At 52.9% G+C, this 25,410-nt stretch overlaps 1 protein-coding gene and 1 non-coding gene across 2 annotated transcripts in view; one reads left to right on the forward strand and one right to left on the reverse strand.

Moving 5' to 3' along the window:
- Positions 1 to 7,486: 7,486 nt before the first annotated feature.
- Positions 7,487 to 7,649, reverse strand: LOC135881995 (U1 spliceosomal RNA). The gene has a single exon (XR_010561553.1). It is a non-coding gene; the product is annotated as a U1 spliceosomal RNA (small nuclear RNA).
- A 5,365-nt stretch (positions 7,650 to 13,014) lies between these two features.
- The window catches only part of LOC135881555 (zinc finger protein 773-like), a 97,822-nt gene continuing 85,426 nt past the window's right edge, over positions 13,015 to 25,410 (forward strand). Inside the window, exons 1-3 of the mRNA XM_065408218.1 lie at positions 13,015 to 13,292; positions 18,884 to 18,941; positions 19,587 to 19,713. Of these exons, the coding sequence (XP_065264290.1) occupies positions 18,900 to 18,941; positions 19,587 to 19,713 (169 nt within the window). The 5' untranslated portion in view covers positions 13,015 to 13,292; positions 18,884 to 18,899. The remainder of the gene's footprint in view (positions 13,293 to 18,883; positions 18,942 to 19,586; positions 19,714 to 25,410) is intronic.

Below are 25,410 nucleotides of genomic sequence, written 5' to 3' on the forward strand. Positions count from 1 at the left end.
GCTGTTGCTAAGCAGCCGGTTATTGTCCCCGATCGCGCCCTTTCCACCTTACCTGCCCTACCTGCCAGCCCGGCCGCAACTACCGTCTCGTGCACAGCCGCCGAGCCCCTTGGGGCGACGGCTGTTGCTGAGCGGCCGGTTTCTACCCCCGATCCCGCCCCTTCCACCTTGCCTGCCCCTGAGGCTTCCCCTGTCCCTGCTGCCTCCGTTGGTTTGGCAGCGGGAGAGGGGGAGCCCGTTCCGGTCCCTGGTCCTACCCCCTCTTCTGTCCAGCTCCCTGTTTTTGTTCCCGAGGTGTCTTTTCCTGCCACCTCGGGTCCCCCTGCTACCCCCGGGGTTGTCGCGTTTCCGTTGCCTGCAGACGACCCTCGGGGAGCAGCTTTTGTGTTTCCCCTTCCCGCCACTGTGGGGGCTGTTTTGTTCCCTCAGCCGCCCTCTCCTCTGCCGGGGCTGGGGATGGGCAGCCCGGCGCAGCAGCGCCGGAGCTTGGCCCCTTGTTTGTCCGTCACCGTGAGCCGCGAGGACCCTTCCGAGGCCCTGCCGGAGGTCGGCAGCGACTTGGCCGCTGCCTCCCCCTCCGCGCTGCGGGATGAGCTGCGCCTTTTTCTATCTGATTTCCGTGGTTCCCAGGGTAAGGTGCAGCTCGCCTTTCGGCGCTGGGGGGACTTCCATCTTGTTCTTCGGGCCGTGAGGGCGCTTTTGGGGGAGGGGCGAGGGTCCGATCGGCGGGACTTCGCGGCCTACCGGCGGGCCCGCAGGTTCCGCGACTCCTTGTTGGCCTTCGGGGTCGAGAATGGAATCTTGCGAGGCCCGCTGGAGGCCGTCGATCCCTCTGCCAGTGAGGATCTGCCCCAGCCCTCAGCATGACAGTCACCACGTTTGCATCGTTGAACGCCCGGGGCTGTAGGGTGGGTTTCCGCAGGAGCCAGGTGCTCTCCTTCCTTCGGGAGGGGCGGTACTCTGTGATTTTCCTGCAGGAGACCCACGCGGCCCCGGCCGTCGAGGCCAGCTGGCGGCTGGAGTGTTGTGACGGGGTTTATTTTAGCCACCTCAGCGCCCACTCGGCTGGGGTGGCCACCCTGTTCTCCCCGGGGCTGCAGCCTGAGGTGCTGGGGGTCGCCGAGGTCGTGCCGGGCCGCCTGCTGCACGTCCGGGCCCGCGTGGAGGGGCTGGTTTTGAATTTGGTCAACGTTTATGCCCCGAACAAGGGCCCGGAGCGCGTGCCTTTTTTTCGGCGGGCGGCAGCCTTCCTCGGCACTCTGGATTCTCGCAAGTGCCTGGTCCTGGGCGGGGACTTTAACACCACCCTCGAGGACCAGGACCGCTCCGGGATTGAGTCTTCCCAGACAGCCGCGGGCGTCCTCAGGGAGATTGTAGACCATCACTCCCTGGTGGACGTCTGGCGTGACCACCACCCGGACGACGATACAACCTTCACCTATGTCCGGGTGGAGGCCGACCGGTCGCATTACTCCCGGTTGGACCGCATCTATCTGTCCCGCTTTCATCTGGCCCGGGCCCATACCTCCAGCGTCCGGCCGGCCCCGTTCTCGGACCACCATCTGGTGTCCGTGACGGCCTCTCTTAGTTCTGAGCGGCCGGGGCCGGCCTATTGGCATTTTAATAATAGTTTGCTGGAGGACGTGGGCTTCGTGGCTTCCTTCCGGGAGTTTTGGCTAGCCTGGCGGGGGCAGCGGCGCGCCTTTCCCTCGGCGCGGCGGTGGTGGGACGTGGGGAAGGTCCGTGCGCGGCTCTTTTGCCGGAACTACGCCCGGGTGCCAGCCGGCGGAGGGGTGCGCTAATAGGGCAGTTGGAGCGGGAGGTCTTGGAGCTGGAGAGGCGTCTGGCCTCCGGCCCCGAGAATCCACCCCTCTGCGCGGCGTACCGGGAGAAGAGGGAGGAGCTCCGGGCCCTGGAAGATCACCGGGCCCGGGGCGCGTTTGTTCGATCCCGCATCCGTCTCCTTCGGGAGATGGATCGCGGCTCCCGCTTCTTCTACGCCCTGGAGAAAAACAGGGGGGCCAAAAAGCATGTCACCTGCCTCCTGGCGGAGGACGGCTCCCCCCTCACGGATCCGGAGGAGATGCGTGGCAGGGCCAGGGCCTTCTACGCCGCCCTTTTCTCCCCGGATCCGACCGACGCCGAGGCCCGCAGGGTGCTCTGGACCGAGCTCCCGACGGTCAGCGCAGGCGACCGAGACCGGCTGGAGTTGCCTCTCTCCCTGGCCGAGTTCTCGGACGCCCTCCGGCTCATGCCCACCAACAAGTCGCCGGGCATGGACGGGCTGACCGTGGAGTTCTACCGCGTGTTCTGGGATGTCCTCGGCCCAGACCTCGTCACCGTCTGGGCCGAGTCCTTGCAGGGCGGAGTCCTCCCTCTCTCGTGCCGGCGAGCTGTGCTCGCCCTGTTGCCGAAGAAGGGGGACCTCCGCGATTTACGGAATTGGCGTCCCGTCTCGCTCCTCAGCACGGACTATAAGGTCGTGGCGAAAGCCATCTCGCTGCGGCTGGGGTCCGTGCTGGCGCACGTGATCCATCCTGACCAGACCTACACCGTTCCGGGCCGGAGTATCTTTAACAATCTATACCTGGTCCGTGACCTTCTAGAGCTGGGGCGTAGAGATGGTCTGTCGTTCGCCCTCCTGTCCCTGGACCAGGAGAAGGCGTTCGACAGGATGGACCACGGGTACCTCCTGGGCACCCTGCGGGCTTTTGGTTTTGGGCCCCAGTTTGTCGGCTTTCTCCAGGTGCTGTACGCTGAGGCGGAGTGTTTGGTCAGGCTCAACTGGACCCTGACCGAGCCGGTCAGCTTCGGGCGGGGAGTGCGGCAGGGGTGCCCCCTCTCGGGCCAGCTGTACGCTCTGGCGATCGAGCCCTTCCTCTGCCTCCTCCATCGGAGGTTGGCGGGGTTGGCACTTCGGGAGCCGGAGCTGCGGCTGGTCCTGTCGGCGTACGCCGACGACGTGCTCCTCGTGGTCCAGGATCCGGAGGACCTGGTGCGGGTGGAGGCCTGCCAGGCCGTTTACTCAGCAGCCTCCTCCGCCCGGGTCAACTGGGTCAAGAGCTCTGGCCTGGTGGTCGGGGACGGGTGGCGGGCAAGCTCCCTCCCACCCGCGCTTCAAGCCATCCGGTGGAGCGCGGGTCCGCTGCTCTATCTCGGCGTCTACCTTTCCGCCACGCACCCTTCTCCGCCAGAGAACTGGCAGGATTTGGAGGCCAGGGTGGGTGAGCGGTTGCGGAGCTGGACGGGACTGCTCCGATGTCTCTCCCTGCGGGGGAGGGCGCTGGTGCTGAACCAGCTCGTCCTGTCCATGCTCTGGCACCGACTCAACACCCTGAGCCCTACCCCGGGACTCCTGGCCAGGCTCCAGAGGTTAGCCCTGGAGTTTTTCTGGCCGGGACTGCACTGGGTCTCTGCAGGGGTTCTGAGTCTCCCCCTGGAGGAGGGGGGACAGGGCCTGGTCTGCCTTCGTGGCCAGGTCCATGTCTTCCGCCTCCAGGCCCTGCAGAGGCTCCTTTATGGTGCTGGTAGTCCGGCATGGAGCACGTTGGCGCACGCCTTCCTCCGCCGCCTTCGAGGGCTCCGCTACGACTGGCAGCTCCTTTTTCTCCACCCGAGAGGTCTTCCGCGAGACCTCTCGGAGCTGCTGGTCTTCTACCAGGACCTTCTCCGGACCTGGAAGCTTTTCTCGGCGACCAGGTCCACTGTGGCCACCGAGGGCGCAGATCTCCTCGCGGAGCCCCTGCTACACAATCCTGATCTCCGTGTGCAGGTGGCGGAGTCACCCTCGGTGAGCCGGAGGTTGGTCCTGGCGGGAATCACTAGGTTCGGAGACCTCCTGGACTACGCCGGAGGGGACTGGGTGGATCCCCGCGCGCTTGGTCGGCGCATGGGGCTCTCCACCCTCACGACCCCTCTGCGTGTGCTCCAGGAGGTGGGCGCTGCACTGTCGCCTCCTGCTCTCAGCTTTTTGTGGCGGGCCCTGCGGGAGGGAGTTCCCCGCCCGCCCCTCACCCCGGGCCCTCCGGATCTTTTTATCGGGCCCCTGTTCCGTGAGCCCCCCCCGGCTCCCACGATCCCATAATCCGAGCCGGCTGCATGCTCTGCAGCCGGTCCGGTTTCGAACCGCGCCCAGAGACCACCTGTACACGCTCGTGCTCCGCACGTTGCATTTTCTCACCCTCGTGTCCCGCCCCGACACCAAATGGCGGGACTATTTGATACCTGTGGAGGGTGAGAAACCCCGGTGGGACAGTCTTTATTCCACCTTGATTCCACGGCCCGCCGGGGATGTTGGTTGGCGGCTCCTCCACGGAGCCGTGAGCACGGGCGTGTACCTAGCGAAGTTCACCCCCATTCCCGAAGCCTGCCCATTCTGTGGCATGCGGGAGACCCTGGCGCATGCTTACCTTGAGTGCGCCAGGTTGCAGCCCCTATTCCGGCTCCTCCAGAACCTCTTCTGTTCTGGCTGTTTTTCCCCTCACCTGTTTATTTATGCTCACCCTATTCGTGGCCCCACGAAGTCGCGAGACCTCCTCGTCAACCTCTTCCTGGCCCTAGCCAAGCTCACCATCTATAATACCAGGGAGAAGATGTTAGCTGAGGGGGTGCTCTGCGACTGTGGGGCCTATTTTCGTACCTTTTTGGTTTCACGTCTCCGGGCGGAGTTCCACTGGGCAGCGTCCGCTGGCTCCCTTGCCTCCTTTGAGGAGCAGTGGGCGCTGTCCGGGGTTCTTTGCTCGGTGTCCCCATTTGGTTCCCTGATTTTGAACCTTTGATTGTCACCTCACTTCCTGTTTTTTTATTAGTTGTCCCACGGAATTACTTGGCTCTGGGTCCAGTGGTCCCTCCCGCTGGGCTGGGGGAGGGGCCTTTAGTAGTGGGCGGGTGAGCCCGCCCACCTCCCGGTCAACCAATATGGCCTCGCTACAGGGCCAAAAGACCAAACACATCAAAACACTTGATCAGAGCCTTTAATAGGCCAAGAGACTACTTACACTTGATCTTACCTCCAAGGAGCAGAGAAGCAATACTTTTACACCCCAACACTACACAACCCTCCTGCTCCCACCTCTTTCTACATCCCAATGAGGACAGACATGAGGCAGCATTAACATAACTCTCAAAACTATGTAACTAAGTGGCAATCACGGCTCCGAAATGACTCCGATGGATGCAATCATTCCAAGCAAGAACTCCCCACACAGAATTCTGCTCACAGACATAGAATTCTTTCCACCTGTTTGTTTGGGTCATCTGGCTGGTTTCCCTGGCTGCTGCCAGACACTGCTCACGTGCATAAACCCACCCACTTACATGTAACACCATCTGTCACTGTCAACTCTTACAGCAACAGGTCAAAGAAACTCTGTGCCAGCGCTCTGCCGGAGCCCCATGCTCCTTTCTGCCCTGGCCCAGCTACCTGAACCATTCCATCAAGAATGCCTCAGAAACTTACTTACAGCTTCACTCAACACAAGTCCAGTTCCTTGTCTAACCACTGCACATATGCCTTCCTTGTGCTGACCCCCAGGTTTTGCACTCAGCTCAGGAAAATAGGAATTGAGAGCCCTCTTGTGTAGGGAAGTCATATTGAGGGTAGTTTTCTGGTTGGGGGTGGGTTTAGGGTGACAGAATTTCTGATCCCTAAAAATGGGGGGCTGCCAGCACCCAACCCGTGGCCCCGCCACCCCTCCACCCTGAGGCCCCACCCCCACGCCGCCCCTTCTCCCAGGCCCCTGCTCCACCCCTCCTCCGAAGGCTCCACCCTCACAAGGCCCATTCCCCCAAACCCCTGCCCTCGCGCTTCTCCTTCTCCCCGATCTCCCGCCCTTGCCCCGCCCCTTCCCCGAATCCCCACCCCGCCCCTTTCCCCAGGGCCCCGCCCTACCTCTTCCCCAAGACCCCACTTCTGCGCCACCTCTTCTCCCTAAGCCCCTGCCCCGCCCTTTTCTCTGAGGCCCCGCCCCTGTCCTGTCCCTTCCCCCCGAGGCCCTGCCTTCCTGCCACCCCTTCTTTCCAAGCAACCACCCTCGTGCAGCCTCTTCCCCCGAGGCCCCACCCCTGCGCCCGCAATGCCCCTTCACCCTAGTCCCCGTCCCCATGCCGCCCCTTTCCTTGAGGCCCCGCCCCTGCGCCGCCCCTTCCGCTGAGAGTCCACCCTCACAACACCCTTTCCCCCAAGACCCTGCCCCCCCTCACTCTTCTCTGCCCCTGCCCCCGTCACTCGCCCTTACGGATGGTAAAAAGTGGTGGGGGTCATGGCCCCTTGCCCCCCTCTTCCGACGCCCCTGGGTGGGTGGCACGACTCATTCCAAAGAATGGAGTAGTAGGGACAAATAACTACATTAGATTGAAAATAGAGTCTGATAAGTTTATGAGTGGGATTGTATTATGTGATTGCCTGCGATGGTGAGGGAGCAGGGATGGAACAGGTGGGGCTAGGGTCCCATCACTTTCAAAAGACAGAGGGCATACCCCTCCCACTTTTTACCGGCAGTAAAGATGAGCAACAGGGAGGGGGCAGAGAGGAGTGAGCCGGGGGCAGGATCTTGGGGTGATGGGCGGTGCAAGGGCAGGGCTTCAGGGGGAAGGGGTGGTGCGAGGGCAGGGACTTGGGGGAAGGGGTGGCATGGGTTGGGGCCACGGTTCAGGCACTGGTGGCCCCTCCCCCACTTTTAGGTAGCTTCCCTCACCGTTGGTGAGCGGCTGTGGCGCTCCCTCATCTCCTCCTGCTGGTGCCTGGAGCCCCGGCTGCTCCTCAGCTCCCCGCCACCCGTTGACTACTTGCATTCTTAAGAACCACCTGGGGTGGGGGGGATCGGGGCTGGCAGAACCCTCGGGGTCCAGCAACTGCATGGGGTAGGGCCCAGGAGCCCGGGCTGCACTGGGTCAGTCCAGGCGGCTGTGGGGAGACTGGAACCTTTCCACCTGCCCTGGGCGGCACACCTTGGTGGGCGAGGACATGGACCGGGGGGCTGCTCTCAGGCTCCCCAGGACCGAGCTTATTTCTGCCCTGCTGCTGGCTACAGGGCTGCCCTGCCTTCAAAGCCAGGAAGCCGGAGAGCAGCGGCTCATGGCAGGGTACCCAGCTCGAAAGGCAGCACCGCAGAAGAAAGAGTGGAGAGTAATGTAACAAACGGGTGTATATGGGGAGGCTAAAGCAAATTCTGGGACAGCCATAGCCCGCCCTCCCCATGGCACCCCCCATCCTCCCCACAGCACCACCCCTGCCTGCCGTAGTTCCAAACTGGACTCAACAACTCCTCGGAAGGCAGACCAAAGAAGGGGCACAAAGAACCTAGGACAGCAGGAGTCAGCAGCTGAGAGGAGAGCACTCACGGCAGCGCCCACAGCCCCCTACTTTCAACACAGATTCTCCCACCCCCCCCGACTGCCTTCCATCTGCTCCACCACCACCTTCCCAAGGCAGACGTTCTCTGGCTCTCACAGACCTTGAGGTTCATCTGTCTTTGCATGAGCAAACCAGGGGAAAGCACAAATGCAGTCCCCCACTACCACAAATTATGCAGTTGAGTTTCCAGCATTCGGGAAATAGCAGGGGTCAGCACACCCACAGTGCAATGGATGAGTCTCCCCATGGGAAAACCACCTTCATGATCATGGTATCTCCCTTGCCAAGTAAGTATGAGTTGCTCAGCCCCAGTCGCCACCCACCCTCACTCGCCCCAAACTCTCAGCACATGGCCACCTCAGCCCTCCCGCCATCCCCGCCCACACTAGCTCTGACTGCTACAACCAGCCCTGCCACGGCCCCAGGCCCAGACCCTGGCCCTGCTCGGCAGCCTCCTCCTGCTCCCACAATGCTTTGCACACAGATCTGCATACGTGCACACTTGGCCCTGCCCCTCCCGCAGCCCACCCACACCAGGCCCCTCCCCTTGCCAGCCCCGCTCCCAGCCTAGCAGCAGCTGCCCCCAAGCTCGGGCCTGGGCGCGTTCTCCCCGGGCTAGGCAGGCAGGCAACTGCGGGCTGCAGAGCAGAGCACAAGGGCCCGTCAAAGCTGTCTGGCCTGGAACTCAAGCAGCTGCTGGGGCCAGAACTCAGGGGACACCAATGTGACTTCCAGCCTCCATCGCCCCTCCTCCCCCAGCTGGCTCTGCCGCGGTTCTGAACCAGGCTGCTCAGCAGCTGGAGTAGAGAAGGGGCAAAAGGACATGGGGGAAGCAGGAGCGTTTCAGAAGCCAGCCACAAGAGGGGGAACAGGAAAATCCCTAAGGAAAAGCATCCGGCCTCTGCCCCCTGCTCTGTCACAGACTTTCTTGGGCAAGTCACTCAGTCTCTCTGGGTGATGTGCCTCAGTTCTCCGACCATGCGTGAGCCTTGGGAGAACTACACTGAAGATTAGGAAGATGCTCAGATACTGGAGTAATGGGGCGCAGGATATTAGCACCGTTGTTTGGTATGGAGTCTGTTTGGAAAGAAAACAGTTCCCTAAAGTCTGAAAACATCCGTGTTCAGAGATAACGTTCTGAAATATGTCATGGAGCATAGCGGTTTTCCCCCTGTGTAGCCAGCCCCTCAACCTCGTGCCAGCCCCCGCTCTGCCCTCAATCCGGCCCTTCTTCCTTCCCCCCAATCATCAAACCCCGCCTCCCCCATGGCTCCCCTTAAACTCCAAAATCGTATCGGGAGGAAAAATAATATAGAACATTACCAAAGACTTACCACTTATAATAATAAATGATATGTTACCAATACATTAACCTTTGTGAGCTTGTACACGCTACTCTTTCTCAGTCTGTGCAGTTAATACCCAATGTACCGTTATTAACAAGAAAAAAAGAGATTACTCAACAATAGACAGAGTCACTTCCTCCCTTTGGCTGTAAGTCTAGCTCCACTCTCCTTAGATTTGATGTTCCTGTGGCTCTACCTCTTTGCACCCAGTTTATCCACAAGCGAGATTTCCTCACGTAGTGGGCCCTCGCTTTTCCATTAGACCCCTATTGACGAACTGTATTCGTCAATAGACATTCAAACGGTCATTCTCTGTGTTCATTTACTTTGGGTCCTTAGTGGGTGGGCTTCTTGTTTACGGTTTTCATCTAACACAGCTTTTTGATCAATTCCCTTTTTCACCAACTATATTTCCTTTCAGTTTTTGCCCTTGATACTCTCTCTCTCTCTCTGGTACATCTGTAGATTTTATTTCCCTCTCATTCCCTTCTCTAATAGTGTCTGCTCACATTCACAGCTCTATTTTTTTTCTGCTTCTCCTGACTTGAAACCTTCCCTATTTTTCTTCTTTCCTCTTTTTCACTTCCCAGTCACCTACTTCTAGTCTCCAGTTCTTCTTCTATTTTATCACCTCCCTCACCTCCTACCCCAGCATTGGTTCATCTGCTAGCTCAACATCTCCATTCTTCTCTTCCCTCCCTCTTCGCTCACAGCTTTTTCCAACTGCCCCCTTTGGGCAGATTGTGAATCCCCTCTCACTGGCTGTCTCTCTCCCTGGGAACACCATTCTATGCTGCTGCCTCACAGCCACAGCAGGTGCTAGTGCCAGTGTCAGAAATAGCTACCCATTGGAAGTAGCTCCTGGCAGCAGTTTCTGGCAGTATGCGTATCAGGTAGGGCTTGTGATTAATTTGCATAAGTCTAGTCAAGTAGTGTCAGGCTAAGCAGTTTTAGGCCTCAACCTTCTGGAAGTTGTAAGAAGCGAGTACAGTTGAATCCTGCAAGCATAAGCATAATCTAGCTAGGAAGCTTTATAGACTAAAAAGGAAACTCTGTAAAGGTAGATACAGACTTGTGGTTACTATGGTCTGCAACCAAATACCTCTTTAAGCTAACTCAAGCATTTTTTAGTCTAGAAAATTGACCACAATTAGCGGCATAGAGTAGAGATGAGATGAGCACAGGTGCACAGTTCATAAGTTCAAAACAACCGCAAATACCACACTGAAACATTTGGCCACCTTCATTGGTTGACCTGTTTTGAAACACGGCCAGCAAATACCGTATAAAAAAGGTGCAAAGACGCAAGTGTGTGTTGACCTAAAAGAGATCACTCTTTGTCAGGTTCACATACACCCACTGAACCAAAGGGACTTGCGCTTCACTGACTATCTGTGCCTGGCCAATGCAGGAAATGATCAACTGAAGGTAATGTATCTTTGGAAGAACGCAGGGTAAGGCTTTGGAGTGAAGAGGTCTGGTTGTGCTCGAGCTAGTTAATCTTAAGTCTGTATTAATACTATAGTTTAATTATATTAGTAAATTGGTTAAGTTGTTTAAAAATAGTAGTAGTCAATAGTTAATCAATATATAGTAACTGTACATGTTTTGTGCCTTGCTGGAAGCAGGTACAGCGCTGGTGATGCTAGTAGTTTATCAACCATAATAGCTTTACAAGTCGCTGAGCCTGTCTTCACTATAAGATCAATAAAAGTTTATAAGTTGTTATATAAGGTTATAGGTAGGTTAAGGTTAGTAAAATATAGTTAATCAATGTATTAGTATTGTATATAGAATTGTATTTGTTGAGGGTGGTTACAGTACATGTGAAGTTGCTAGGCAATCAGTAATAGTAGCGTTGCATGTGCTTGTGACTATTTTCAGTATTATTTACCTTTTATATGTGCACTTATAGGAATAGGTAGTTAATGCATAATATTACTTGTACTTGTGCTTGTCTCTAGTATAACTTGCCATTTGTATTAATCCTCACTCAGTGCTGGTCTTTAATTCTGTTTTTCTTATTCTGTCTATGTTGCCATTATGGTCGTAAGTCATTAAAAATCTTTCTTGAGGAATAATTAGTTGTTTAGTTTCTCTTTTGCAGACACTACTCAACCTCATTACATCTGTGTTGGGTGGTGGGAAGTAGCGATCACCCAGAGCCCCACTAGGGCCCTGACGTGAACCCCCCTAGGGCTCTGACGTGTGCCTCCTCCTTCCATTAATCTCCACAGGGCTGTCAAGTGATTAAAAAAATTAATTGCGATTAATTGCGCTGTTAAACAACAATAGAATACCATTTATTTAAAATATTTTTGGATGTTTACTACATTTTAAAATATATGAATTTCAAATACAACACAGAATACAAAGTGTACAGTGCTCACTTTATATTTATTTTTGATTACAAATATTTGCACTGTAAAAAACAAATAAAAATATTTTTCAACTCACCTCATACAAGTACTGTAGTGCAATCTCTTTATCATGAAAGTTGAACTTACCAATGTAGAATTATGTACCAAAAAAACTGCATTCAAAAATAAAACAACGTAAAACTTTAGAGCCTACAAGTCCACTCAGTCCTACTTCTTGGGCAGCTAATCACTCAGACAAACAAGGCTGGTTATAATTTGCAGGAGATAATGCTGCCTGCTTCTTGTTTACAATGAGTGAGAACAGGCATTCACATGGCACTATTGTAGCTGGCGTTGCAAGATATTTACGTGCCAGATGCGCTAAAGATTCATATGTCCCATCATGCTTCAACCACCATTCCAGAGGACATGCTTCCATGCTGATGACGGGTTCTGCTTAATAACGATACAAAGCAGTGCAGACTGATGCATGTTCATTTTCATCATCTGAGTCAGATGCCACCAGCAGAAGGTTCATTTTCTTTTTTGGTGGTTTGGGTTCTGTAGTTTCCAAATCAGAGTGTTGCTCTTTCAAGACTTCTAAAAGCATGCTCCACACCTCATCCCTCTCCGATACTGGATGACATTTCAGATTCTTAATCCTTGAGTTGAATGCTGTAGCTATTTTTAGAAATCTCACATCGGTACCTTCTTCGCGTTTTGTCAAATCTGCTGTGAAAGTGTTCTTAAAACTAATATATGCTGGGTCATCACCTGAGACTGCTATAACACGAAATATATGCAGAATGCGGGTAAAACAGAGCAGGAGACATACAATTCTCCCCCCAAGGAATACAGTCACAAATTTAATTGATGCATTATTTTTTTAACAAGTATCATCAGCATGGAAGCATGTCCTCTGGAATGGTGGCCGAAGCACGGAAGGGGCATAAGAATGTTTATCATATCTGGCATGTAAATACCTTGCAACGCCGGCTACAAAAGTGCCATACGAACACCTGTTCTCACTTTCAGGTGACATTGTAAATAAGAAGCAGGCAGCAGTATCTCCCATCAATGTAAACAAACTTGTTTGTCTTAGCAACTGGCAGAATAAGAAGTAGGACTGAATGGATTTGTAGGCTCTAAAGTTTTACACTGTTTTGTTTTTGAGTGCAGTTATGTAACGGAAAAAAAAATCTGCGTTTGTAAGTTACACTTTGACAATAAAGAGATTGCGCTTCAGTACTTGTATGAGGTGAATTGAAAAATACTATTTCTTTTATCATTTTTACAGTGCATATATTTGTAATAAAAAATAATAATATAAAGTGAGCACTGTGCACTTTGTATTCTGTGTTGTAATTGAAATCAATATTGAAAATGTAGAAAAACATCCAAAAATATTTAATAAATTTCAATTGGTATTCTATTGTTATAAGTGCAATTAATGACGATTAATTCTTTTGAGTTAATTGCGTGAGTTAACTGGGACTAATTGACAGCCCTAGTATCAGGGTTTGTTTGCTTCGCTATCAGAATGAGCTGCCCTCCCAGCTTTCTCCCATGGGTAGCTCATTCTGACGGGTGGGGTTGCTGTAAGGTCTAACTCTGAAGTATGCATACCCCTGACAGGCTTCTTTAAATAATTTTATGATAAGATACAGTATAGATACACCAGCATATGCCTATATATTTCAACCTTAATTCAAAACCCAGCCCATACATTAATTTAAAGATAGGCACATAGAGACTAGTTGTATAGTTTATGGCTACTTGCAGCTTGGATCCCTCCTGCATGATCTCCTTAATGGTGCCCTTTTTTTAGTCTTGGGCCTCCGGAGAGAGTCCCGCCCCCTGCCCAGTCAGTGCTGCTGCATCCGGGTTGGTGCTGAGGGCACAGGAAGCGGCTGCAGCAGCTGAGAGCAGGGGCGGGACACTGGGAGGAGGGAGGCCGGAACCGGGGAGGACAAAGGCAGATCGATACTGCGCAACCCCGCCCAGGCTCAGCACGGGACGCTGCTGCCTCCGTGTGATCTGGGATCCCGAGCTGAGCCACTGCTGCTTCCCCGGGTCCTCCTGTCCTTTCCCTGCTTCCTCCTGTGCCCAGCCTGCGGTGGGGGAGGGAGTTTCTCCAGCGGGAACCAGCCCCGGGCTCTGCCGACCCCAGCCCCTGTGCCGGAGACTCCAGGTGAGAGAGGCCTCGGGGACAGCGCTGGGAGCGGCAGGAAGGTGAGTCTCTAGCTCTGGGGCACTCGGAGCTCGCAACCGGGGATCTTCTTCTCGGTAACTGTTAGTGCCCTTGCAGGCAGGGTCGGAGCTGGGTTAGCCTCAGCGAAGCTGCTTCCCTGGCTCTGCAGCCAGCTCCTGTCCGGGTCTGCAGGGCCATTAAAGTGGGGAGGATCGGGGTGGGGAAAGAGAGCGGGCCCCAGTGGGTTTGGAAGGGAGGAAAATAAGCCAGCGATGGGGGGGGGGAAGGGAGAGAGAGGACGCAATGGAGTAAACTGAGCTCTCTCCGCAGGCAGGAAGTGCCCGGGAAGAACAGCAGGTGATGGGGGAAGGGCTCCTCTGTTCTCTCCCCCGCCCTTATCAAGTATGGCTGTAACCTCCATGCAGATCCCCCTGCTCTCGAACGACTAGGGTGACCAGATGTCCCGATTTTATAGGGACAGTCCCGATATTCAGGGCTTTGTCTTGTATAGGCTCTTATTACCCCCCATCCCGTCGTGATTTTTCACATTGGCTATCTGGTCACCCTATGCATGACTGACCCTTTAGCAGGGGTGAAAGTAACTCCAGACTTATCGGTAAGGGCCGGGGCCGACTCTGGCCCCTGGAAGGGGCAGGGGCTTGGGTGGAAGGGGTGGGGCTGGGGGTCAGCATCCCCCAGCCAGCCCTTCCAGGCCGCCTGGCCCGCACGGCCCAGGGCTCCAGTGGCAATTTAAAGGGGCCGTGGTAGCAGCATCCACAGCCCTGTGCCCTTTTAAATCACCGGCCCCGGGGAAGCTGCTCCCTTTGCCCCCCCTGCCCATCGGTGGCCAAGGGGGGGGCAAAAGGGGGAGGGATGTTAAAGTGCTGCTGGGTACTTTGCCGCGGCAGCACTTTAATGTTGCTGCCCCGCCCCCGTTGGCTGCCCTGCCGGTATGGACCCTACCAGCAGGGCTGACAATGTGGGAGGCAAAAAGGGCAGAGACATTAAAACACTGCTGCGGCAGCGCTTTTAATATGGGCTGCATATGGGCAGGTGCAGGTTCTTACCGGAATGCCGTACTGGGCCCATACCGGCTCACTTTCACCCCTGCCCTTTAGCCAATGTTGCCCCATTTTCTCTCTCCTCCTCAAACGTCAGTTTAAATTCTCACCTGAGTTGAGCTGCTTTTCCACCCATTTTATCTGCGGCACTTTGCCCTCGCTTAGGTGGGAAATTGTTGCCCTGAGTCATTCCCCAAATGGGAAGGAGGTTGGTGAGGTGTGGTGGGGAGAGCCTGAGACACGCTGCCTCTGGGGTGGGGAGAGGGTGGCCATTTTTTGCCATTAACAGGGCATGGAAGGGACACAGCAATGGAAGGCAGGAGCAAGTTTCTCTAATGGAGTATCTGCTCCGAGCTGCTGCCCCTCCCTGCCATCCACCCAATGCACCTCCCACCTTCCCCTATCTCTGTCCCCCTCCCCCAGGGCCAGGGAGCCTGCCTGCTCCACACCCATCTTCAAAGCAACTTTGCAAAGGGTCCCTGCTGCCCAGGTGAATGGTGGTGAGAAACCACTACTTTTTCTGTGGTTATTGAACATCCATACACAGTCCTCTCAAACTTTCCCTCTAATTATTAAATATCCCCCAGAGCTTGGTGCTTTCCTCTCCTATTATCAGATATTTAGTTTTTAACCCTTTTTCTCCCCAATTCTCAAAGACTGAGATAAAAGTACCCTAAAGTCTGCCCCATTTTCTCTCTCATTATCTATTACTAATGTATTATGAGATTATCCTGTCTCTAATTACAAAATGTTAACATAAAATCTGTTTTTGCTCTTTCCTTTCACTCTTGATATAAAATCCCTGGAACTGTTTCTCCTTTTCTCTCTTTATCAAATATTGATAAGGAAATTCACTCAGATTTTACCTCTTTACCTATTATCAACTATTGATATAAATACCTCACATTCTCCTACTTTCCTCTCTAACTTCTGAAGATTGATCTAAAATTCCTCAGAGTTCCACCCTTTTCTCTTTAATTACTGAAAACTGATATCGAATCTCAGAGTCAGCCATTTCCACTAATTATCAATCAGGCTACGATTTAGTCACAGTTATTTTTAGTAAAAGTCATGGACAGGTCATGGGCAATACACAAAAATTCACGGGCCTTTGACCTGTCCATGACTTTTACTAAAAATACCCGTGACTAAATCTTAAGGGGGTCGCTGCTGCGGGGTGTGTGTGGAGGGGTGCTGGGGTTGCTGCTGGGGGACGGTCGCCCCAGGGGGCTGTTGCTGGCGGGGGCCAGGGCCAGCCATAACAACAGCTGCCAGTGGCTGCCGGCAGCAGCTGCCCTGGGCACCTGGGTACCGCTGCCAGAGGCCACCCGGGGAAGCAGCTACTCCAGCCGCCTGGGGACTGCCTCTGGGGGCTGCTGGCAGCGACTGCACTGGCCGCCCAGGCACCACTGCTGGCAGCGACTGCACCGGCCGCCTGGGCACCACTGCCGGGGGGCTTCCCAGGGAAGTGGCTACTCCAGCTGCCTGGGGATCGCTGCCGGCAGCGGCTGCACTGGCCTTCCGGGGACCGCTGCTCAGGCAGTCTTTGCGGCCAGCCTCACTGGCCGCTTCTCGGGCAGTCCCCAGAACTAGGGCCTGAGCAGTGGCCGGTGTGGCTGGCCCCGGAGCCACTCCATCAGTGGCTGGTGTGGCTGGCTGTGGGGCTGCTGGAGCAGCTGGCTGCAGAGCTGCTTCACAAGCAGCCCGTGTAGCTGTCCCCAGAGCCAGCTGCTTGAGCTGACTATATGACCAGAAGTATCCCCATCCCCCATGTGGGATTGCTTCCCCCAGCTCTGAGGTGCAGCCATCTCTGGGGTTGGTCAGTGGCCATTATTTTCCAGGGACAGGCCAGGAAATGCTTAAATATGTTGGCTCCTCCATGCCGTCCTTCTGTTAAGGAAGCATCACACAGGGCTCCCAGCTGCCAGTGTGAATGGCCGGCGGGCGGGAGGTGGTAACTTTCTATCCATTTACCAAACACTAATGTGAAATCGCCACAGATTTTGCTTTTCTCCCTCTATCAAAACTGCAAGAACTTCTGGTTTTGGATGGAAACTGTTGTTCAGAGCCCTTCTCTCAGATGTGGGGAGGGAGGAAGGTGGGAAAGGGGTTACCCTGTGTCACAGCTACTCGCTGTGCTGCACTGCCCAACCCATTTGGATTGTCTCTTCCAATATACACACAGGCTGTTTCTTTTCCCCATGTGCATCTTTAATCTTTATATTCCCAGCACTGCAGAATACAGTATAGGCATGTGCCAGGAGGAGCCTTCCACCCAGCCCACTCTATTACACCCCACTCTCACTGAGCTTCCTGGTACATCCTGTTCCTCCCAATTAGTCTTCCCCTTATTGTGCTAATCACCTCGTTAGCCAATGATCTCACTATAACAGGTTAATTGTCTCTGGTTAAGCCAGTAATTTTCTTTGTGAGGCAATTATCTGAGAGACCAGGGTGCTATAGCTAGCCCTCCGCAGGCCCCACACAGTGATCTGCCTAAAAGGGGCCTGGCCTCCTCCCTTCTGAGCTTTGTTCCTGGTCTCATTGAGACCAATATTAATCCAGAGTCATGGCAAGGAAGGACAAGGAGTGACTCCAGATTAAAATAGGGGCAAATGAGATCCACATCCTCCCTGTGGGGAGGTGATTTCATAAGCTGCTCTCACCAGAGAGCTCTGGTTTTTGATAAAGAAGGAAAGGCTGCTCCATAAGCAAGTTAAAGAAGTATGGGCTGGATGAATGGACTATAAGGTGGATAGAAAGCTGGCTAGACCATTGGGCTCAACAGGTAGTGATCAATGGCTCCATGTCTAGTTGGCAGCCGGTATCAAGCGGAGTGCCCCAAGGGTTGGTCCTGGGGCCGTTTTTGTTCAATATCTTCATTAATAATCTGGAGGATGGCATGGATTGCACCCTCAGCAAGTTTGCAGATGACACTAAACTGGGAGGAGTGGTAGATCTGCTGGAGGGTAGGGGATAGGTAACAGAGAAACTTAGACAAATTAGAGGATTGGGCCAAAAGAAATCTGATGATGTCCTTGTTGAACAAGTGCGGAGTCCTGCACTTAGGACAGAAGAATCCGATGCACTGCTACAGACTAGGGTCCAAGTGGCTAGGCAGCAGTTCTGCAAAAAAGGACCTAGGGGTTACAGTGGACGAAAAGCTGGATATGAGTCATAGAATATCAGGGTTGGAAGGGACCTCAGGAGGTCATCTAGTCCAACCCCCTGCTCAAAGCAGGACCAATCCCCAGACAGATTTTTACCCCAGTTCCCTAAATGGCCCCCTCAAGGATTGAACTCACAACTCTGGGGTTAGCAGGCCAATGCTCAAACCACTGAGCTATCCCTCCCCCCTCAGTAGTGTGACCTCATTGCCAAGAAGGCTAACGGCATTTGGGGCTGTATAAGTAGGAGCATTGCCAGCAGATCGAGGGACATGATCATTCCCCTCTATTCGGCATTGGTGAGGCCTCATCTGGAGTACTGTGTCCAGTTTTGGGCCCCACACTTCAAGGAGGATGTGGAAAAATTGGGAAAAGTCCAGCGGAGGGCAACAAAAATGATTAGGGGGCTGGAGCACATGATTTACGAGGAGAGGCCGAGGGAACTGGGATTATTTAGTCTGCAGAAGAGAAGAATGAGGGGGGATTTGATAGCTGCTTTCAACTACCTGAAAGGGGGTTCCAAAGAGGATGGATCTAGACTGTTCTCAGTGGTAGCAGATGACAGAACAAGGAGTAATGGTCTCAAGTTGCAATGGGGGAGGTTTAGGTTGGATATTAGGAAAAACTTTTTCACTAGGAGGGTGGTGAAGCACTGGAATGGGTTACCTTTAGGGAGGTGGTGGAATCTTCTTCCTTATAGGTTTTTAAGGCCTGGCTTGACAAAGCCCTGGCTGGGATGACTTAGTTGCGGATTGGTCCTGCTTTGAGCAGGGGGTTGGACTAGATGACCTCCTGAGGTCCCTTCCAACCCTGATATTCTATGATACTACCTAGCCAGTTATTACCCATTATTATTTTTCCTTCCTAAAAGTAGTACTTTGCATGGGTCTTTACTGAAATTCATGTTGTTGATTTCAAACAAATTCTCTAATTTGTAAAGGTCATTTTGAATTCTAATCCCATCCTCTGAATTGCTTGCAACCCCCTCCCAGCTTGGTGTCATCCACAAATTTTATAATCATACTCGCCACTCCTTTATCTAAGTCTTTAATGAAAATATTGAATAGTGCCACACAGGACAGATGCCTGTGGGACCCCACTAGATATGATCTTCTAATTTGGCAGCAAACCATTGATGATAACTCTTTGAGTATGGTCTTTCAACTAGTTATGCACCCACCTTATAGTAATTTCACATTTTCCTGGTTTTCTTCTGAGAATGTTGCGTGAGACTGTCAAAAGTCACCCGTGCATGGCAGAGTCTAGAACATCTGTCTACAGGGAAAGAGCCTGGGGGGATGGAGGGGAACTTGATGTGAAATTAGCTAAAGGCAGTTCTGGAATCTCCCTAGCTGCCCTTCTTTCCCTGACAGGCTGCAGAATAACATCCATGTTTTCCTCCAGATCGTCTCATCCTCCCATGGGACACGGAAAAGAAATGGCTGCTGTTGAGCCAGTCCAGGTAGGGATTTTCAGGGCGATACGGGAGGAAGAGGGACAGTAAATATTTAGGAGGTGGGAACTTCTTGGGGGTTTGGTCTAGAAAGGAACAGGAACAAGGTGTGACAAACCTGCTGGGACTAGTTTACCTTGGGCCTATATTCTAGAAACAGACCCATGGGGGCCAGAGATGGAAATTACCTCTTTTGTGGAACAGGAAACAACCCCCCTGGATAGGGCTGGGAAAACTTACCAGATTTCCAGTGCTAGAGCATGAACCTACCAGCCATAGGCTGGTAGGAGATACGAAGTCGGCACCCACCAGTGAGGCTAAGGGGAGATGCCCCATCCCCTCATATCCAGCTGCTGGAAATGGGGAGGATGTTGGGATTCGTACCATGGGGCTGTCCTTAGCGCCCCCAGCAGGATCCATCTCCTGTATGCTCTGGCTAGTAGGTGTGTGATGAATGTGAAGACCCTGCCCCCTCTGTCTGCTGGGAGGAACAAGGGGCTCTCTCTTTCTCTCCTCACCCTGATACCTTCTGGGGGTGGGACTATAGTGACTGTACCTCCCAGAGCTTCCATTTTCCTGGCCCTGCTCCCCCCCGTGACTAGGGGGCTGTCTCTGGGGCAGCAGGTACTGAGTGGGGGGCTCTTGCTCTTTCAGGGGCCGGTGACCTTCGAGGAGGTGGCTGTGTATTTCACCAAGGAGGAGTGGGCTCTGCTGGACCCTGCTCAGAGAGCCCTCTACAGAGACGTCATGCAGGAGAATTATGAGAACGTGACCTCGCTGGGTAAGGTTTCCTGTCCCCTTGGTTATTAGAAGGGGAAATGAAGAGTTAAGGTTCACGTCACCACCACAATGCAACCTCAGCTCTGCCCTGTTTCAGCAACAGCCCGACGTGCCAGTAACACACATGCTAACGCTCTGCCCTCCCCGCTACAGAACACTTTGGGAACAGAGCACATGACAGGATAGCACAAAGTCTAACATCTTCTCTTTGCTAAGGGAAAACTTGGGTTCATTTCCATTGTAGCAGACAGAAGCTACCTACCCCGGGCTAAACACTGAGCCTACTGCACACAAAGCATCTCAGATTAGCAAAATGTTACCACCCCTTTGCCCTTGCACTCAGGATTCCTTCTGAGTCATTGCCTTCACTTACTCCTCACTAAGCCCTGATGACAGTTAACATGTATGGTACCAGACTGCTGACAATCACCATGGCAAGAACATAGCTTGTGTGCCTTTACTGACACAACCTACAATAGTCAGCACTGAAATGAGGCAAACTTGGTATGTCAAGAGTCACATGCACCTCTCTTCATATCAGTCACAGCTCTGCCAAGGGATCCAACTAATCCCTCTTTTAATTACAGCTACAGCTGACACAGTGCACACAGCTGGAATGCATGCAGATAAATACTGGTGTTCAACTCTGTGGAGCACAACACAGATAATGATATGTTCTCCCAGTCCTTCCTTGTATCTATTGTAGATTGATAGATTTTGGGGGGAGGGATAGCTCAGTGGTTTGAGCATTGGCCTGCTAAACCCAGGGTTGTGAGTTCAATCATTGAGGGGGCCACTTAGGGATCTGGGGCAAAATCAGTACTTGGTCCTGCTAGTGAAGGCAGGGGGCTGGACTCGATGACCTTTCGAGGTCCCTTCCAGTTCTATGAGATAGGTATATCTCAATATATATAAGGACAGGAGGGTCCTTATTAGGTCATCTAGTCTAACCTCCTGTGTAACACAGACCACAGAATTTCATCCAGTTGCTATTGTATTGCTGAATACCTTGTGTTTGATTAAATCATCTTCCTGAAAGGCAGCCAGTCTTGGTCTGAAGACTTCAAGAGACAGAGGGTCCTCTACTTCCCTTTGTAGTTTATTAAGATTTGTACCACCTTTCCTGAACTATTCTCAGTGGCTATTGAAGCTCTAGGCCAGAGGTCCTCAACGCGGTGCCCGCGGGCACCATGGCGCCCGCCTACTGGCCACGGAAAAAGTAGCCGCCGAGAAGCGGCAATGTCAAGAAGTGCTACTGCCGAAATGCCGCCAACGGCGGCGACGCCTCTTGACATTGCTGCTTCACGGCGGCATTTCGGCGGCGACGCCTCTTGATGTTGCCGCTTCACGGCGGCATTTTGGCGGCTGCTTGACCGACGGCCACAGTCCTCGGCGGCTAGTCATCCAGCGCCCGCCTCACAGAAAAGGTTGGGGGACCACTGCTGTAGGCTTAGGGGTGGGGGCAGAGTTAAAGTTGCATTACAGGGGTGACGTGGTTTTCAGAGGTTTAAGTTTAGCCACCATCCACATTCTGGGAGGGCATGAGACAGCACTGAACAACCTTAACTTTGCATTCATGTAGTTTATGGGCTTTTAATTTCCTTGATTTATTTTAATGGACTTTTTTTGCCACTATAACTGTGTCTACACAGAGCTTTTGTTGCCATAGTTATGTTGGCTGGGGATGTGATTTCACCCCCCCCCCCCCCCCCATAACCAACAGAACCATGCTGGCAAATCTTTTACATGCAGACCAGGCCAAATTTGGCATGTGGATTTTAGTGCACTTTGAAATATTGTTCTTAACCCAGAAATGTTGGTATCAGGGCAGAACCCAAGAAAGGTGTGCAATACATGTCTTCAAAATGTCCCTGGTAGGGCTCATACTCAAATGCATGGGTGTAGCTTATTTTCAGTGGCCACAGCATGCCCCCTCTAGCCAAACAATTACTGTGACAGCTGATTGTTGGAAACACTCTGGCTCTTAACAGAGCCTTAGTCTTGGTGTCCATGTGCATTTCAGTCTCTTTGACTTTACAGTTTGGCTCATGCTGATCTAAAATTCCAAACTCTAGTTATTAAACTTTTTCAATACTGCTTGCCCAAAGAGGCAGTGCTAGCTGAGATAAAGACCAAGTGCCTGAGATCAGTTGGGGGACAATGAGAACCACAGTTTGAGCCCCAGGTGGGTGCAAGGAAATGTTATAAGAGCATGGTGAGTTTGTAAAAAGCTGCTTTTGGGGATAGGGGTGTATCTCAGGAACTTCTTGATCAAATAACCCCACATTTGTGTGTGGTTGCTGCTGGAGCGCAAGTACTGTTCTTGGAGCTTCAGTGTTAGCTGCAGTAGCAGACAGTGCAGCATGTTCATTCAGCAGAACTCGATGTTATTCATAAGACCACAGGCTCGGTTCAGTGGTGAAGGAACTACAGGAACACTAACCTATGTATGCCTGTGACAATTGTACTAGCTCAGTCAGTGCACCAGGACACTGCCCCCTAGGCTGGCCAAAGGTGCCCCTCCTATGAACTTCTCCTTTTATACATTGATAGAAACAGTTACGTATCACACTCCTGACGTGGTTAGTTACCAGACCTACACCTGGTACCTGCTAGTTGGAACCAAACATCCTCATCCATTATCCTGTCATCCCATCCTTATCTTACAAGGGGGTTGGTGTGTCCTTGCACCATCTCTCAAGAATGTGTTTATGTGGTTACTTGGGAACTCGGGTGTTCTTCTACCATCCTCTCTGGTCAGGAATGTGCTTGCTTGGTCAGCCAATACCTAGTGTTATTTTGCCAAGGCCAGGCCTGCTCTGGTTCCCAGCCTTTGGTTCACTGTTTGTAATTGAGGTAGGCCTTGCTGGAGCATAACTAACTCTTCCCTTCTCCGTCATAAGCAACATAATTCTAGACAATCTGAGTAGGCGTGTGGAGTTTAGAGCAAACAAAGAAATGTTGAACCTTAACTATAGCAGAGCTGGCACGTTACTATAATAACTTCCCAAGTGTGTTGAGCCTGTGACAGTCAGGTGGGCTCATCTGTTGAAAGAGACAATGTGAAGTTCCTGTTTAGGAGTCCTTGGGAGGAGATAAGGCAGAGAGCAGTGGGAGGGGAGACGATCGGGAGCTGGTGCAGGGAGGGTGAGAGTAGTGGGAGGAAGTGAGGGGTTTGGGGAGGATTAGAGAGAATCAATGAGGGTTGGGTGAGGAAAAGGGGAGACTGGGACTGCAGCTCCTGGGAAGTGGTCATGGGGTGGGCTGGGGGAATGGGAGACTTGGAATTAGGAAAAGGGGGTGGAGCTGTGGTGCTGTTGGTGGGGCACGATTGGATAGGCAGTCCAGGTTATGGGGGGCTGGGGGAACTCTGGGGTAGTTGGAACAGGAAGTGGTTGGGAAATGGTCGCTCTAGTGAGCGGGGAGGGTCTGGTGGGAAAGGGACGATGGGAAGATTTCATGGAAAGATTTGGGACAGTCTCCAATGACCTATTGTGATGCTTTGGCGTTCCACCCACATCAGGGAGGGTTGTCACTGTCTGCCCTGTAACCTTGGGTGTCTGCTGTGCTGCTTTGGCTCAGAGCCCTGCTACAAGCAGCATGCTTACAGTGCAACAGCTTCACTCTGGCTTCCACCAGCCTGGGTTACTCTTTGCAACGTGACCTCAACACCCCCACCCCCAGTCCTGAACATCTCCTCCACTGTCTGCCTGTAGACGGGTTTCAGAGGGGTAGCCGTGTTAGTCTGTATCAACAAAAACAATGAGGAGTCCTTGTGGCAGCTTAGAGACTAACAAATTTATTTGGGCATAAGCTTTTGTGGGCTAAAACCCACTTCATCAGATGCATGGAGTGAAAAATACAGTAGGCAGGTATAAATATTACAGCACATGAAAAGATGGGAGTTGCCTTATCAAGTGGGGGGTCAGTGCTAACGTGGCCAATTCAATCAAGGTGGAAGTGGTGTTACACCCCAATGGCCCCCTCCCTCAGGGAGTCCCCGGGGAAGGCAGATCAGCATTGTATGTGGCTAACGCTGTTGCAAGCATCGCAAAGCATTTTGGGGAGGGTCAAAGGTGTGTGAGTGGGGAATGGAAGATTCCTTTACAGGAGTACGAGAGGCCAAGAAAGGGGGGGGAGAGAAAGAAGGATAGAGAACGGGTTAACTCCACGTTCCTGCTAGGCCTGAAGATAAAACGCTCAAGGCCACAGCACACCTCTGACTCTCGGCTGCCAGCCAAGAATGAGGGGAGCCCGGAATGGAACAGACACAGACCTGCAGAGCCAGCCCATAACAAGCGAGGCAAGCGGAGGCTAGCACAGAGGAAAACAAAGAGAACAACAGAGTTTAGCCAGTGTGTTTTGGGGAAAGTCGAGGAGACCACAGAAAGCCGGTTTGAACTGGCACATAAAGCACCAGGAACAGATGTCGCTCCAGGCAGCTTGGTAATGAAAATCTGTCACAGTTTTGGTGGAGAATGAGGGCATCGATCTCGCTATATCTCGCATTAGAAAGCATTAGAGCCCCAAGCTCTAACCTGCTTTCATACACACACACTACCCCAAAGCTGGCCAGGCTTGGGTGTAACATAAGAAGAAGGGGGCGGGAGGGATGTACGGAAGTGCTGTCCTGGGCCCAGGGCGTCCGAGAATCTGCTGTGCTCTCCGAATTGCTCCAGCTCTCAAGAGGGTTTTAGAGACGCATACAAAAACTCTCTAAATTATTAGTTGTCCCGTTACTTCAACCCATTTCTTTATCTGTTGCCTGCCTGCTTGTCTGGGCCCGATCCTTTTTCTCTTGCTGCATTGTCCCTTTCCATGGGCACAGGCTTTGTTCCGCTACCAATTTAGCAAGGAGGGTGGGCTCCTTAACTAGCCCCCACCCCTCCTGGTCCCTTTTCTTTCTGTAATCACCCCACGGGGTGCTTTTCCTTGTGGTTGGGGGAGGGGGTGCCGTACATTCAACCTTCTCCCCCTTCACCCGCTATAATGGCTGCCACCTGGACAGAATGCACGGCCAATTGGTGTTTTAACTGTTTAATTTCCTTTTCATGACAAGCACACTGCTGTTGCGGCGTATGCTGAGCACAAATGGTCAAATTTTTGATGAGTCCCTGAAGGACAGGTACTTGCTTAGCCAGTGCTTCCAGGTGGGTGCGTTTCTCCTTTTCCGCCTGGAAGTCCTGTCTCAAGGCTTGCAACTTGTCCTGGGCATAGGCTTGGGTTGCAGCCTGGTTAGTAATTTGCACTTTCAGTTGCTCAATTTCCATCAACTGTCGGGTAAACCCTTCTCCCCAACTCCTCTTTCTGTCCCAACAATGTCTGATACCACATGGCTGCCGCAGTCCAAATTAATCCCACAACTGCCCCTAGGTTTTTACCCTTCAGCTTTTCATACTCGGCATACAGGTCTAACAAATCCTGTTAAGTCAACACTCTTTTCTGGAGCTCTGCCACGGAACCCCAGGGATTGTATCCCACCTTGGTGAGAGCCCTCTCCCACCAGGAGAGGTTTTCACACACACCCTTGGAAAGAGGTAGCAGGGTCCTATCCCTCTTTGCTGTCTCCCCCGTGGCTTGGGCATCAGGTTCACCTGCCTCCCATGGTACCAGCTAACTGGGCAGCTGGACTTGCATGTCCACACTCCCTACAGCCCGTATGTTCGGCCTAGAACCCATCGCTGATGCCATCGCCCAC

Source organism: Emys orbicularis, chromosome 7 (genome assembly GCF_028017835.1).
Source record: "Emys orbicularis isolate rEmyOrb1 chromosome 7, rEmyOrb1.hap1, whole genome shotgun sequence".
Classification (NCBI taxonomy): domain Eukaryota; kingdom Metazoa; phylum Chordata; order Testudines; family Emydidae; genus Emys; species Emys orbicularis.